The sequence below is a fragment of the Tachypleus tridentatus genome, chromosome 12 (genome assembly GCF_004210375.1).
Source record: "Tachypleus tridentatus isolate NWPU-2018 chromosome 12, ASM421037v1, whole genome shotgun sequence".
Taxonomy (NCBI): Eukaryota; Metazoa; Arthropoda; class Merostomata; order Xiphosura; family Limulidae; genus Tachypleus; species Tachypleus tridentatus.
Window position 1 is genome coordinate 135,406,141 of NC_134836.1, and position 14,013 is coordinate 135,420,153.

The 14,013-nt window shown below is 30.0% G+C and overlaps 1 protein-coding gene across 1 annotated transcript in view; it reads left to right on the top strand.

Moving 5' to 3' along the window:
* LOC143235808 (piezo-type mechanosensitive ion channel component-like) overlaps window positions 1–5,230 on the top strand; it is a 50,205-nt gene extending 44,975 nt beyond the window's left edge. The window contains exons 10-11 of the mRNA XM_076474002.1: window positions 1,971–2,100; window positions 5,001–5,230. Coding sequence (XP_076330117.1) covers window positions 1,971–2,100; window positions 5,001–5,230 — 360 coding nt within the window. The remainder of the gene's footprint in view (window positions 1–1,970; window positions 2,101–5,000) is intronic.
* Window positions 5,231–14,013: the final 8,783 nt, after the last annotated feature.

Below are 14,013 nucleotides of genomic sequence, written 5' to 3' on the forward strand. Positions count from 1 at the left end.
TAATTCAGAACGTGTGAAAAAACTGATATTACCGTTAAAATTTTGTTTAGTTTGGCGAATAAACTACATTATACCATTTCAGAACTAGACACTGGGTTCATAATTATTAAAATTTAGCCAGCAAAACATTTACGTCCGGAAATTTAGTACCGTCTCTGTCATTATCTGCTTGGTCACTATGGTGAACAGGAAACAACTGTCCAGTGATTTAAAGAACCAAATTTTTGTAAAATACAAGTGCCGTATGTCTCTTTCCGGTATTGCTACACAACTTAATGTGCCAAAATCTACTGTTCAAAGCATAATTGCCAAGTTTAAGCTTACAGGGTCAACTGCTAACCTTCTTCATTCTGGATGCCACACCAAAATTCCAGGGGGGAACCAAGAGGAAGGTTCTCAGAGAAGTTAGTAAGAACTCTCGTTTAACACATAATAACATACAGAAACTGATAAGGGAAACTGGGGTTGAAGTAAGCATCTCTACAGTTAGGAACATGTTACACTCTTTTGGATTCAAAGCATGCCGTCCTCGCAGAACTCCATATTTAATGCCTGTTCATTTAAAAGCACGATTGAGGTATGCAAGAAAGCATGTAGGTAAACCCTTTACCTATTGGAAGAGTATTCTTTGGTCAGACGAGACTAAAATCGAGCTTTTTGGCCGCAATTATTTTTGCTATATTTTCCGTAAGAAGGGGAAACAAAATCTTCCAAAGAATATTGTCCCTACAGTTAAACACAGAGGTGGCTCGATCATGCTATGGGTTTCCTTTGGCTATTCTGGTGTAGGCAGCCTACACTGCATCAATGGAATCATGAAAATAGAAGAGTTGATATATTAGGCACTTTTATCAAGAATGATGCACGGAACTTGCAGCTTGGGCGTCGTTGGATCTTCCAGCACAACAATGACCCTAAGCACACATCGAAATATGTGCAATCGTGGTTGCAGAGGAACCATATAAGCATTTTTGAGTGGCCATAGCAGTCACTCGATCTCAACTCAATTGAAAATGTTTGGCATGAGTTGAAGACCAGGGTTCATCAGCGTTATCTTAAAAACTTGCAAGAGTTGGAGGCCTTCTGTACAGAAGAATGGAAGAAAATACCAGTCGAGTACTGTCAAACGATCATAAAGGGCTATGAGGAGAGATTTAGCCAAGTAATTTGCCTGAAAGGCTACACAACTGACCATTAAAGTAGACTCATGAACACTTTCTGCCCCTCCTGTGTTTGGTTATTTGTTTATAAACAGTTTATTTGTCGTTTAATTTATATAAAAATTTATGTAGATGTGTGTTAGTATTATATTTATAATATACTATACTTTCATTATCCTAATCATGATACTTTTTAAGTTATAAGGAAAAATCTACTCATGACAAAGGGGTACGAACACTTTCTGTCGTAATTGTGTTAATGCACTGTACTGTTCTTTTCTCTACCTAGGTAAGTTACTGAAGTGTGTTCATGAAGAGATGGCACAAAGACAGTTAATGTAGAATATATTTATGTATTGTACTTTCATCTTTTCTTCCAAGGTTTTTCATCATGGTTTGTTCATTACTAGATGAGATAAAGACAGTTAATGTGTAATAGATTGATATATTGTACTGTCATTTTTATACCAAGGTTTGATACTGAGGTATGTTCATTATTAGATGAGATAAAGACAGTTGATGTAGAATAGATTGATATACTGTACTGTCATTTTATACCAAAGTTTGTTACCAATGTTTGTTTATTACTAGATGAGATAAAGAAAGTTAATGTAGAATAAATTGATGTTCTGTACTTTCATCTTTTCTACCAAGGTTTGTTAATAAGGTTTGATCATTAGTAGATGAGATAAAGAGAGTTAATGTAGAATAAATTGATGTTCTGTACTGTCATCTTTTATAACGAGGATTGTACATTGAGAGATGAGATAAAGACAATTAATGTAGAGTAAATTATTTTTTCCAATGCAGATTATGTACACTATTGTGTTCTGGGTAACTCTTCGTCAGTTCGTAGAAGAAAAACGACTGGAAGCCAACAGGGATATTTCAGAGAGAGTAATGATGGAAAGATATAATGTATTTAATTGTCGCTATCCTGGTGAGGCTAATTATTGTGTTTAATGTGTGTTTCTGAAGGGAGAAACGTAATGTTTTAATCATGTTAATTTATATGAAAGTCATGGGTTTTCTCTTCTCGTCCATTTAAAACTCTAATTTTTTTTAAGCAAGATATATTTATCATAGGGTCATTAGGCTTTATATGTAGGGTTGACCAAGGTACACAGTAGGCATAATACAAACATACACGTTGAGAAATTAACAGTGAAAGAGAGTTTTACTTTAAAAGATGATTGTCACTAACTTTCACTTGTTTCTTTATCTAAAAACAAGGCAACAAACCAAACCCAAAAGTGAGTAACCGACCAAATAATTCATCTTTTGTTTTCTTGTTTCACTTGATACAACTCTACAGCTATTTCATCACAAATTCATGATGATGAGAAACCCACTTGAAGTAATAATGTATGTAAAGATGGTTGATGTGGATATTGAAACTTTTATTAAAATAAAGTAGAGAATAAAGTTTTAACCTTCCTAGGTCATCTTTAGGTTTACAAAGAGAAAGTTTGCAACTGACCATTGTCGTGCACATGTCTGTGGATGTGAATCCAGCAAATGTATCATCAGAACAAACACTTAGTTTTTTTCAACCACATTAACTTTATACACCCCAACATTATATTCATTTGTGGACAGGAAAAACTAACCAACCAGCATTTCTTAACATTAAGATCACTAGAACTGATACACAATTGAACACATAAATCCACAGAAAAATCACTCGTACTAGATTATACATTCCCTGGGACTCAGCACATGAAACCAAATAAAAACTCAACAAATTAAGAAACCAAATAAACACAGCCACAAAACTCTGCTTACCAAATAAAATTACCGATGAAATCAACAAAATAAAATAACACTTCATCAACATCAACAAATTTTCTCAAAAAATCGTGTAAAAATTATACCTACACACCTAGACCAACAACAAACAAACGACAGTAAATCCCAAAATACAAAAACCTACAAAACCTTATACTGCTGCATACCATAGGTTCCTGACATTAGCATAAAAAATAACCAACATTTGGAAAAAACGTATAACAAAACACAACATTCCAGTTAATACCAAATTTATTGAAAACCCAGGAATGAAACTAAAGTCCATACTATGTAAAAACTATACTGAGAAACATAACACCAACATAATTTATAAAATACAATGCAACAACTGCCACGACTTCTATATTGGAAAAACAAGCAGAAAAATTGAAACTAGGTTAAAAGAATACAACTAAACACCTTCACACGTTTTTGAACACTGCAAATCAAATAAACACAACATAACCATAGAAAACACCCAGATACCAAGTAGTGAAACAAATATAAACAAACACAAAATCAAATAAGCCCTACTTATACAACAACTAAAACCAAAATTAAGCCAATATAAAGAAACACCTTTATAACTATACTAATTAATAACCTAATGCCACCTACAATACTGTACACGTTTACACTTTAAGACGTTCTTGGCAATGGTCAGTTGCAAACTTTCTCTTTGTTAACCTGAATATGACTTACGAAGGTCGAAACATTGTTCTGTACTTTATTTTAATTAAAATTTCAACACCCATACCAGCCACCTTGAGAACACACTTTTAGCTCATAACTAGTGTCATATTAAACCTAAATCCATTCTATATGTTTCTGGGCAGTTCACAATGTCATCACTTAATCGTAATAACTAGCTGTAATTAAAATGAATCGTAATTCTAGTGTAAACTGCATTATCATTTCCTCTTAAAGGTAGCTTTCTTACAGAATAATGGTGTTCAAGGTGAAGCAGGAATTACCAGATGGTACAAGATGAACATTAGTTGGATGTAACATATACAATAGTCAATGCTTTGTACACTATACAGTCTGTATCTTTAGGTAGACATCTCCTATATTATTTTAAGAAGTGAAGAAGTTACCAAAAACAATGTACATAATTTTATTACATCCATAGAGCACAATAATAATAGATGTTAAGGTGTAATATAATGTGTGGATGACAGAACCAAGAAGACTGGAAACCAGAATATAGGAATATTACATAGAACACGACCTTCACAAGTGTAATTGAATTTAGTTATGGAACCTTGAGTCAAGCTGCACAGATTCACCAATTAACCAACTTCAAATTATAATATTGTCATGAAGTGTACGAACTCCAATCAATATTAGAAGGAAGACAGTTGGTCAGAAATCTGGGCCATCTTTCTAGAAGGTAGTTAGTTAATATTTTTGGACATGTTTGAGTCTGAACCAACTGCTACAGGTGAGTTATACTATACAAGTTTAAACCAACTTTTAAAGTTGAGTCGTACTGCAGCAGTTTAAACCAACTGTTACAGTTGAATTGTACTATTGCAGTTTGATTTAGTTGTTAGGTGACAAGATGTGGGTGTGTATGCACACTAAGAACCTATGATTTATTCTCAAACATTTAACAACTTGAAACAATGTGCTGTATCAGTTTGTGATTACCACATGATTCAGATTATGGAAGAGTTAAGATTTTGATAATGACTAGTTTCTGTGTGTATTAGATTAATGTTGATAAATTGTTCAGTAGTAAGACGTATAGTGTTAAAAATTGAGGTTTGAAAATTATGGTGGACACAGCACAGGTAGCCTGTGTAGCATTGTGCATGACAAATAAACCTTGACTAGTTTTAAAGAACTGGTGCAAGAAAGAGCAATATGGAAAGTCATAGTGATAGTAAAGTCAGTGAGTTTGGGACCTATAAAAGTCAACACTTTCTTTTGGTTGTTTGCTCATAATTTATATGGTTGTCCATTACCTTAAGTAATTATTCTCATTTATAACCAACTTCTATATGACTTAAACCAGAAATGATATTAATAAAACGTTTGTTGAAGCAGCCTTACATCATCGCTTGAGTGTGGCTACTTCAAAGGGAGGTCTGTACGTACGCCGTCTAGGAGTTATCGTGAAGAACCTTCTTGTAAAATATTGGATATGTGTTGTAACATGCATGTTAATGGTGATATCTCTCGGTGGAGAAAAGGTTGTCATGTACAGGATTCCTTACATGTTTCTCTGTCTTTTCTTCATTCTTGTTTTTCAGGTAAAGTCTGAAGTTTATATTTAGAGATATCACTCTTCTGGTCCTTGGTTATTCAATATTATTACTGAGTTCTCTGAGTTACATATCATATGTAGATATTTCACATTTTTTAATACTTTTAATTCTACAGCAAAGTCACAGCATAGCTAAAACAAAGATTTTATAATAAAACTTAAGTCTTTTAACCAACAGACTACTCTTTATAAATTCTAGAAGCCAATATTTCCATGTTTATTTCAGATGGGATATTAAACAGTTAAAAGTTAATTACACTCTTTCCTTCTAACTAGTCTCTTTCATATAGATTAATTAATTCATTCCTTTTATCTAGTCCTTTTCCCACAGATTAATTACACTCATTTATACTAACTAGACTTTTTTATACATTAATTACACTCATTCCTTCCAAGTAGCATGTTTCCTATTGATTAATTACACTCATTTCTTACAAATAGTGTTTTGTATAGATTAAATAAATCTATCTTTCTAATTATTTTTCCTATATTTTAATTACACTCATTCCTTTTAAATAGTGTGTTTCGTATAAATTAAACACAATCTATCCTTCTAATTATTTTTTCCTATATATTAATTATACTCATTCCTTCTAACTAGTCTGTTTCCTATAGATTAATTACAGTCTTTTCTTCTAACTAGTTTATTTTGTATAGATTAATTACACTCATTCCTTCTAACTATTGCTATTCCCATAGATTAATAAATGCATTCTTTCTTACTGTTTTTTAACAAGATATTAATTACACTCATTCCTTCTAAGTAATCTATTTCCAGTAGATTAATAGTCTTTTCTTCTATCTGTTCTTTTCCCTATAGGATAAATTCACTCATTTCTTGTAACTAGTCTGTTTTTTATAAAATAATTACACTCACTTCTTGTAACTAGTCTGTTTTCTATAGAATAATTACACTCGTTCCTTTCAACTAACCTCCTTTCTGTACTATATTAACTACACTCATTCTTTCTTACTAGTCTGTTTTGTACAGATCAATTACACTCATTCCTTCTATCTAGTCTGTTTCCTGTAGATTAATTACGCTCATTCCTTACAACTGTTCTCTTTCCTATATATCAATTACACTCTTTCCTTCTAACTATTATTTTTCATATAGATTAATTATACTCCTTCCTCCTAACTATTCTTGTTCCTATATATTATTTACAGTTTCCTTCTAATTATTGTTTTTCCTATGAATTAATTACATGCTTTCCTTCTAACTATTCTTTTAACGAGAGAATAATTACAGTCATTCCTTCTAACAGATCTGTTTCATATAGATTAATTACCGTCATTCTTTCTACGTATCATCCTTTCTATAGATTAATTACACTCACTCCTTCTAATCAGTCAGATTTACTATAGATTAGTGACATGCATTCCTTCTAAATACTCTGTCTCCTATAGATTAACTACACTCATTCCTTTTAAATAGTGTCTCCTATAGATTAATTACACTCACTTCTTCTAAATAGTGTGTTTCTCTTAGATTAATTTCATTTTTTCCTTCTAATTATTCTTTTTCCTATATATTAATTACACTCATTTCTTTTAACTAATCTGTTTTCAATAGATTAATTACAATCATTCCTTTCAAATACCCTCCTTTCTATAGATTAATTAAACTTATTTTTTCTAACTAGTATATTTCCTATAGATTAATTACTTTCATTCCTTCTACCTATTCTTTTTCATATAGATTAATTACACTCATTCCTTCTAACTATTCTCCTTTCTACAGATTAATCATAATCATTCCTTGTAACTTATATGTTCCTATAGATTTATTACACTCTTTCCTTCTATCTATACTTCTTCATATAGATTAATTATTTTTATTCTTTTTAACTAGTCTGTTTCCTAGATATTAATTACATTTATTATTTTATAAAAAGTGTGTTTCCTATGGATTAATTACTCTCTTTGATTCCAACTAATCTTTTTCCTATAGATTAATAACACTCATTCTTTCTAACTAGTCACATTCCTATAGATTAATAACACTCATTACTTCTAACTAGCCTCCTTTCTATAGCTTAATTACATTCTTTTCTTCTAACTAGCCTCTCTCCTAAAGATGAATTACACTCATTTCTTCTAAATAGTGTGTTTCCTACAGATTAATTACACTCATTTTTCCTACATAGTGTGTTACATAGAGATTATTTACACTCATTTTTCCTAAATAGTGTGTTTCCTACAGATTAATTACACTCATTTTTCCTAAATAGTGTGTTTTCTAGAGATTAATTACACTCATTTTTCCTAAATAGTGTGTTTCCTATAGATTAATTACACTAATTTTTTCCTAAATAGTGTGTTTCCTAGAGATTAATTACACTCATTTTTCCTAAATAGTGTGTTTCCTAGAGATTAATTACACTCATTTTTCCTAAATAGTGTGTTTCCTAGAGATTAATTACACTCATTTTTCCTAAATAGTGTGTTTCCTAGAGATTAATTACACTCATTTTTCCTAAATAGTGTGTTTCCTAGAGATTAATTACACTCATTTTTCCTAAATAGTGTGTTTCCTATAGATTAATTACACTCATTTTTCCTAAATAGTGTGTTTCCTAGAGATTAATTACACTCATTTTTCCTAAATAGTGTGTTTCCTAGAGATTATTTACACTCATTTTTCCTAAATAGTGTTTCCTAGAGATTAATTACACTCATTTTTCCTAAATAGTGTGTTTCCTAGAGATTAATTACACTCATTTTTCCTAAATAGTGTGTTTCCTAGAGATTAATTACACTCATTTTTCCTAAATAGTGTGTTTCCTAGAGATTAATTACACTCATTTTTCCTAAATAGTGTGTTTCCTAGAGATTATTTACACTCATTTTTCCTAAATAGTGTTTCCTAGAGATTAATTACACTCATTTTTCCTAAATAGTGTGTTTTCTAGAGATTAATTACACTCATTTTTCCTAAATAGTGTGTTTCCTAGAGATTAATTACACTCATTTTTCCTAAATAGTGTGTTTCCTATAGATTAATTACACTCATTTTTCCTAAATAGTGTGTTTCCTAGAGATTAATTACACTCATTTTTCCTAAATAGTGTGTTTCCTAGAGATTAATTACACTCATTTTTCCTAAATAGTGTTTCCTAGAGATTAATTACACTCATTTTTCCTAAATAGTGTGTTTCCTAGAGATTAATTACACTCATTTTTCCTAAATAGTGTGTTTCCTAGAGATTATTTACACTCCTTTTTCCTAAATAGTGTGTTTCCTATAGATTAATTACACTCATTTTTCCTAAATAGTGTGTTTTCTAGAGATTATTTACACTCATTTTTCCTAAATAGTGTTTCCTAGAGATTAATTACACTCATTTTTCCTAAATAGTGTGTTTCCTAGAGATTAATTACACTCATTTTTCCTAAATAGTGTGTTTCCTAGAGATTAATTACACTCATTTTTCCTAAATAGTGTGTTTTCAATAGATTAATTACACTCACTTTTTCTAAATAGTGGGTTTCCTAGAGATTAATTACACTCATTTTTCCTAAATAGTGTGTTTCCTAGAGATTAATTACACTCATTTTTCCTAAATAGTGTGTTTCCTAGAGATTAATTACACTCATTTTTCCTAAATAGTGTGTTTCCTAGAGATTAATTACACTCATTTTTCCTAAATAGTGTGTTTCCTAGAGATTAATTACACTCATTTTTTCCTAAATAGTGTGTTTCCTAGAGATTAATTACACTAATTTTTCCTAAATAGTGTGTTTTCTAGAGATTAATTACACTCATTTTTCCTAAATAGTGTGTTTCCTAGAGATTATTTACACTCATTTTTCCTAAATAGTGTGTTACCTAGAGATTAATTACACTCATTTTTCCTAAATAGTGTGTTTCCTAGAGATTAATTACACTCATTTTTCCTAAATAGTGTGTTTCCTAGAGATTAATTACACTCATTTTTCCTAAATAGTGTGTTTTCTAGAGATTAATTACACTCATTTTTCCTAAATAGTGTGTTTCCTAGAGATTAATTACACTCATTTTTCCTAAATAGTGTGTTTTCAATAGATTAATTACACTCACTTTTTCTAAATAGTGTGTTTCCTAGAGATTAATTACACTCATTTTTCCTAAATAGTGTGTTTCCTAGAGATTAATTACACTCATTTTTCCTAAATAGTGTGTTTACCTAGAGATTAATTACACTCATTTTTCCTAAATAGTGTGTTTCCTATAGATTAATTACACTCATTTTTCCTAAATAGTGTGTTTCCTAGAGATTAATTACACTCATTTTTCCTAAATAGTGTGTTTCCTAGAGATTAATTACACTCATTTTTCCTAAATAGTGTTTCCTAGAGATTAATTACACTCATTTTTCCTAAATAGTGTGTTTCCTAGAGATTAATTACACTCATTTTTCCTAAATAGTGTGTTTCCTAGAGATTAATTACACTCATTTTTCCTAAATAGTGTGTTTCCTAGAGATTAATTACACTCATTTTTTCTAAATAGTGTGTTTCCTAGAGATTAATTACACTCATTTTTCCTAAATAGTGTGTTTCCTAGAGATTAATTACACTCATTTTTTCTAAATAGTGTGTTACCTAGAGATTAATTACACTCATTTTTTCTAAATAGTGTGTTTCCTAGAGATTAATTACACTCATTTTTCCTAAATAGTGTGTTACCTAGAGATTAATTACACTCATTTTTCCTAAATAGTGTGTTTCCTAGAGATTAATTACACTCATTTTTCCTAAATAGTGTGTTTTCTAGAGATTAATTACACTCATTTTTCCTAAATAGTGTGTTTCCTAGAGATTAATTACACTCATTTTTCCTAAATAGTGTGTTTCCTAGAGATTAATTACACTCATTTTTCCTAAATAGTGTGTTTCCTAGAGATTAATTACACTCATTTTTCCTAAATAGTGTGTTTCCTAGAGATTAATTACACTCATTTTTCCTAAATAGTGTGTTTCCTAGAGATTAATTACACTCATTTTTCCTAAATAGTGTGTTTCCTAGAGATTAATTACACTCATTTTTCCTAAATAGTGTGTTTCCTAGAGATTAATTACACTCATTTTTCCTAAATAGTGTGTTTCCTAGAGATTAATTACACTCATTTTTCCTAAATAGTGTGTTTCCTAGAGATTAATTACACTCATTTTCCTAAATAGTGTGTTTCCTAGAGATTAATTACACTCATTTTTCCTAAATAGTGTGTTTCCTAGAGATTAATTACACTCATTTTTCCTAAATAGTGTGTTTCCTAGAGATTAATTACACTCATTTTCCTAAATAGTGTGTTTCCTAGAGATTAATTACACTCACTTTTTTCCTAAATAGTGTGTTTTCTAGAGATTAATTACACTCATTTTTCCTAAATAGTGTGTTTCCTAGAGATTAATTACACTCATTTTTCCTAAATAGTGTGTTTCCTAGAGATTAATTACACTCATTTTTCCTAAATAGTGTGTTTCCTAGAGATTAATTACACTCATTTTTCCTAAATAGTGTGTTTCCTAGAGATTAATTACACTCATTTTTCCTAAATAGTGTGTTTCCTAGAGATTAATTACACTCATTTTTCCTAAATAGTGTGTTTCCTAGAGATTAATTACACTCATTTTTCCTAAATAGTGTGTTTCCTAGAGATTAATTACACTCATTTTTCCTAAATAGTGTGTTTCCTAGAGATTAATTACACTCATTTTTCCTAAATAGTGTGTTTCCTAGAGATTAATTACACTCATTTTTCCTAAATAGTGTGTTTCCTAGAGATTAATTACACTCATTTTTCCTAAATAGTGTGTTTCCTAGAGATTAATTACACTCATTTTTCCTAAATAGTGTGTTTCCTAGAGATTAATTACACTCATTTTTCCTAAATAGTGTGTTTCCTAGAGATTAATTACACTCATTTTTCCTAAATAGTGTGTTTCCTAGAGATTAATTACACTCATTTTTCCTAAATAGTGTGTTTCCTAGAGATTAATTACACTCATTTTTCCTAAATAGTGTGTTTCCTAGAGATTAATTACACTCATTTTTCCTAAATAGTGTGTTTTCTAGAGATTAATTACACTCATTTTTCCTAAATAGTGTGTTTCCTAGAGATTAATTACACTCATTTTTCCTAAATAGTGTGTTTCCTAGAGATTAATTACACTCATTTTTCCTAAATAGTGTTTCCTAGAGATTAATTACACTCATTTTTCCTAAATAGTGTGTTTCCTAGAGATTAATTACACTCATAGTGTTTTTCCTAGAATAGTGTGTTTCCTAGAGATTAATTACACTCATTTTTCCTAAATAGTGTGTTTCCTAGAGATTAATTACACTCATTTTTCCTAAATAGTGTGTTTTCTAGAGATTAATTACACTCATTTTTCCTAAATAGTGTGTTTCCTAGAGATTAATTACACTCATTTTTTCCTAAATAGTGTGTTTTCCTAGAGATTAATTACACTCATTTTTCCTAAATAGTGTGTTTCCTAGAGATTAATTACACTCATTTTTCCTAAATAGTGTGTTTCCTAGAGATTAATTACACTCATTTTTCCTAAATAGTGTGTTTCCTAGAGATTAATTACACTCATTTTTCCTAAATAGTGTGTTTCCTAGAGATTAATTACACTCATTTTTCCTAAATAGTGTGTTTCCTAGAGATTAATTACACTCATTTTTCCTAAATAGTGTGTTTTCTAGAGATTAATTACACTCATTTTTTCTAAATAGTGTGTTTCCTAGAGATTAATTACACTCATTTTTCTAAATAGTGTGTTTCCTAGAGATTAATTACACTCATTTTTCCTAAATAGTGTGTTTCCTAGAGATTAATTACACTCATTTTTCCTAAATAGTGTGTTTCCTAGAGATTAATTACACTCATTTTTCCTAAATAGTGTGTTTCCTAGAGATTAATTACACTCATTTTTCCTAAATAGTGTGTTTCCTAGAGATTAATTACACTCATTTTTCCTAAATAGTGTGTTTCCTAGAGATTAATTACACTCATTTTTCCTAAATAGTGTGTTTCCTAGAGATTAATTACACTCATTTTTCCTAAATAGTGTGTTTCCTAGAGATTAATTACACTCATTTTCCTAAATAGTGTGTTTCCTAGAGATTAATTACACTCATTTTCCTAAATAGTGTGTTTCCTAGAGATTAATTACACTCATTTTTCCTAAATAGTGTGTTTCCTAGAGATTAATTACACTCATTTTTCCTAAATAGTGTGTTTCCTAGAGATTAATTACACTCATTTTTCCTAAATAGTGTGTTTCCTAGAGATTAATTACACTCATTTTTCCTAAATAGTGTGTTTCCTAGAGATTAATTACACTCATTTTTCCTAAATAGTGTGTTTCCTAGAGATTAATTACACTCATTTTTCCTAAATAGTGTGTTTCCTAGAGATTAATTACACTCATAGTTTTTCCTAAATAGTGTGTTTCCTAGAGATTAATTACACTCATTTTTCCTAAATAGTGTGTTTCCTAGAGATTAATTACACTCATTTTTCCTAAATAGTGTGTTTCCTAGAGATTAATTACACTCATTTTTCCTAAATAGTGTGTTTCCTAGAGATTAATTACACTCATTTTTCCTAAATAGTGTGTTTCCTAGAGATTAATTACACTCATTTTTCCTAAATAGTGTGTTTCCTAGAGATTAATTACACTCATTTTTCCTAAATAGTGTGTTTCCTAGAGATTAATTACACTCATTTTTCCTAAATAGTGTGTTTCCTAGAGATTAATTACACTCATTTTTCCTAAATAGTGTGTTACCTAGAGATTAATTACACTCATTTTTTCTAAATAGTGTGTTTCCTAGAGATTAATTACACTCATTTTTCCTAAATAGTGTGTTTCCTAGAGATTAATTACACTCATTTTTCCTAAATAGTGTGTTTCCTAGAGATTAATTACACTCATTTTTCCTAAATAGTGTGTTTCCTAGAGATTAATTACACTCATTTTTCCTAAATAGTGTGTTTCCTAGAGATTAATTACACTCATTTTTCCTAAATAGTGTGTTTCCTAGAGATTAATTACACTCATTTTTCCTAAATAGTGTGTTTCCTAGAGATTAATTACACTCATTTTTCCTAAATAGTGTGTTTCCTAGAGATTAATTACACTCATTTTTCCTAAATAGTGTGTTTCCTAGAGATTAATTACACTCATTTTTCCTAAATAGTGTGTTTCCTAGAGATTAATTACACTCATTTTTCCTAAATAGTGTGTTTCCTAGAGATTAATTACACTCATTTTCCTAAATAGTGTGTTTTCTAGAGATTAATTAACTCATTTTTCCTAAATAGTGTGTTTCCTAGAGATTAATTACACTCATTTTTTTCCTAAATAGTGTGTTTCCTAGAGATTAATTACACTCATTTTTCCTAAATAGTGTGTTTCCTAGAGATTAATTACACTCATTTTTCCTAAATAGTGTGTTTCCTAGAGATTAATTACACTCATTTTTCCTAAATAGTGTGTTTCCTAGAGATTAATTACACTCATTTTTCCTAAATAGTGTGTTTCCTAGAGATTAATTACACTCATTTTTCCTAAATAGTGTGTTTCCTAGAGATTAATTACACTCATTTTTCCTAAATAGTGTGTTTCCTAGAGATTAATTACACTCATTTTTCCTAAATAGTGTGTTTTCTAGAGATTAATTACACTCATTTTTCCTAAATAGTGTGTTTCCTAGAGATTAATTACACTCATTTTTCCTAAATAGTGTGTTTCCTAGAGATTAATTACACTCATTTTTCCTAAATAGTGTGTTTC